Source organism: Penaeus monodon, chromosome 4, assembly GCF_015228065.2.
Source record: "Penaeus monodon isolate SGIC_2016 chromosome 4, NSTDA_Pmon_1, whole genome shotgun sequence".
In the NCBI taxonomy this organism is placed as follows: Eukaryota; Metazoa; Arthropoda; class Malacostraca; order Decapoda; family Penaeidae; genus Penaeus; species Penaeus monodon.
The window spans coordinates 16,957,749-16,959,665 of NC_051389.1; the positions used below are offsets into that span (position 1 = coordinate 16,957,749).

The window sequence follows — 1,917 nt, forward strand, 5'->3', positions numbered from 1 at the left end:
AATCGTATATTTCTCTAAGCAGTGACCGAACTGCGTTGCTGATCTGAAGAGCCTCACTCAGTTCCTCCCTGGATCTGAAGACACAGTAATAGCTATTGTTCACCTGTGTTCCTCGTTGAGCCCTTGTTACGTCTAAGATTATTGCTACTACTTTAGCCAGGTCCCTTTCACCCTTCCCGTGTCCCTTTCTGATTCTCGGGTATAAGTATTCTGTCCCGGTGTCTGGTCTTCATTCCACTGACAATGCAAGCCATCGAAGTTTCCGAGCTATCTCAGGGGCTTTTCCTGACGGGGGTTCTCGGCGAGGGAGATGTGGTTCCTCCTTCACCGCCCAAAAGCCCTGTTGTTAAAAGAGAAGTGATTTCTGCTCCTTCTTCTCCGTCTCATCCTCCTGGCTCTGCGGATTCCACGAGCATGTTGGATTTCTTTGACCTGCTGGATATCGACGTTTCGAAGCCCCTTTTTCGTTCCGAAGCTTCGGGTCCTCAAGAAGACACAAAGGAAGACTTATCGGAGTTCCTGATCGATTTCTCGAGTTTCCAGATCTTCGTCTCGGAGTTGTGCAGCGAGAAGTTGAAGTCTGAAGTCTCGGATGCTTACCTGAAGGCTGAAGACCTGGACGCCGAAGATATTTCCAACGTCTCGGACATCTCGCCCTTGGGTTTGGGTTCGGGTTCTGCAGACGTCCAGCAACAATGGTCGGCGGATCCCCAGCCCACTGCGACAGAGCAGCCGCCTCTCCATCCTGCTCCCGTGTCTTCGCCAGGTGTTCCGCCGTACTACCATTCCCCCGCCTTCAATCCGTACGTTCCTGCTTCGGTGCCGATACAGAACATCGAAATCAAGATTCCTCAGTTCGCCTCCGAAGCCCCGCAGCCTAGTCCTCACCTCCCTCACCAGTACGCGGCCAATTATTACGTAGTGGCTCTCCCTCCCCCGTCCAATGCCGCACAGCTTCCTTTCTCGGGCGCACAGACGGGTGTATACTGGCAGACCATGGCGCCAGCCCCTCCCTCGAGGAACAGGAGGAAACCAAGGGTGTGCTCCGTCTGCAACAAGACGTGCAAGAATCCTTACGAACTGAAGCTCCACATGAATTCTCACACCGGAGCCAAACCTTATGTCTGTAAAGTGTGTGGGGCCGCTTATTCGCACTACAGCTCGCTGTCGACGCACCGACGGGACAAGGGTCATGTCAAACGCGCATTAGAAAATTGAATCAATGAATCTTTTGTCCACCATATCCATTTTGTAAATAAAAGTTCGCATCTCATTTCTGTCTTTCACTTAACGAGAAAACTCCATCTCCTCCTTGCACGACAAGGAATTATGATAAAAAGGTTGTCCCCTTCCATGGAGTTTTATTCACTCGATCCCTCTTCCCTTCTCCTTGCTTAATCTTTCCTACCCTTCACCCCTTTCCGATTCCTCCTTTGCCCCTCCTTCCCCCCTTCTCGATCCCTCCCCCGGCCATCCTTGTCCCTCTCGACCCCTCCTTGTGGTTTTAATAGCGGATGAGGGCGAGGACATCGGAGGAGCGAGGAGATGCAGCTTCTTTGGGCGCCCTGGTGATCGTCCCGCCCCGGAGGTTCCCAGGCGGACGCTGCACGGCGAAAAAGCGGAGATGTGATGCCGAAGGATTTGTTCCAGTCCGCGACAGCTGTCCTGCGGGGTCCGTCTCCTTCTGCCCGTCTCTTGGGGCGTGCAGGTGTGCCTTTTAGTGGGGGTGGGGTGGGTATGACAGGCGAGAGGTTAGGGATGGATGGTGGGAGGGAGGAGGAGGACGGGGTACTGCGGGTGTTGCCAGAATGGAGGGAGGGGGTGAGGGTATGAGATCGAGTGGACCAACGGTACTGTGAGAAGGAGAAGCAGGAAGGTGTCGCTGTGCTTCTGCTGGGGGCCATCGACGCGCCCGGT

At 54.2% G+C, this 1,917-nt stretch overlaps 1 protein-coding gene across 1 annotated transcript; it reads left to right on the forward strand.

Moving 5' to 3' along the window:
* The first annotated feature begins 243 nt into the window (after positions 1–243).
* Positions 244–1,218, forward strand: LOC119572484 (human immunodeficiency virus type I enhancer-binding protein 2 homolog). The gene has a single exon (XM_037919593.1). It carries the CDS (start codon positions 244–246, stop codon positions 1,216–1,218), a length of 975 nt encoding a protein of 324 aa, XP_037775521.1.
* The last annotated feature ends 699 nt before the right edge of the window (positions 1,219–1,917 follow it).

Excerpts from the sequence above, each read along its gene's own strand:
- LOC119572484 (XM_037919593.1), top strand. The coding sequence starts at position 244 with ATGCAAGCCATCGAAGTTTCCGAGCTATCTCAGGGGCTTTTCCTGACG.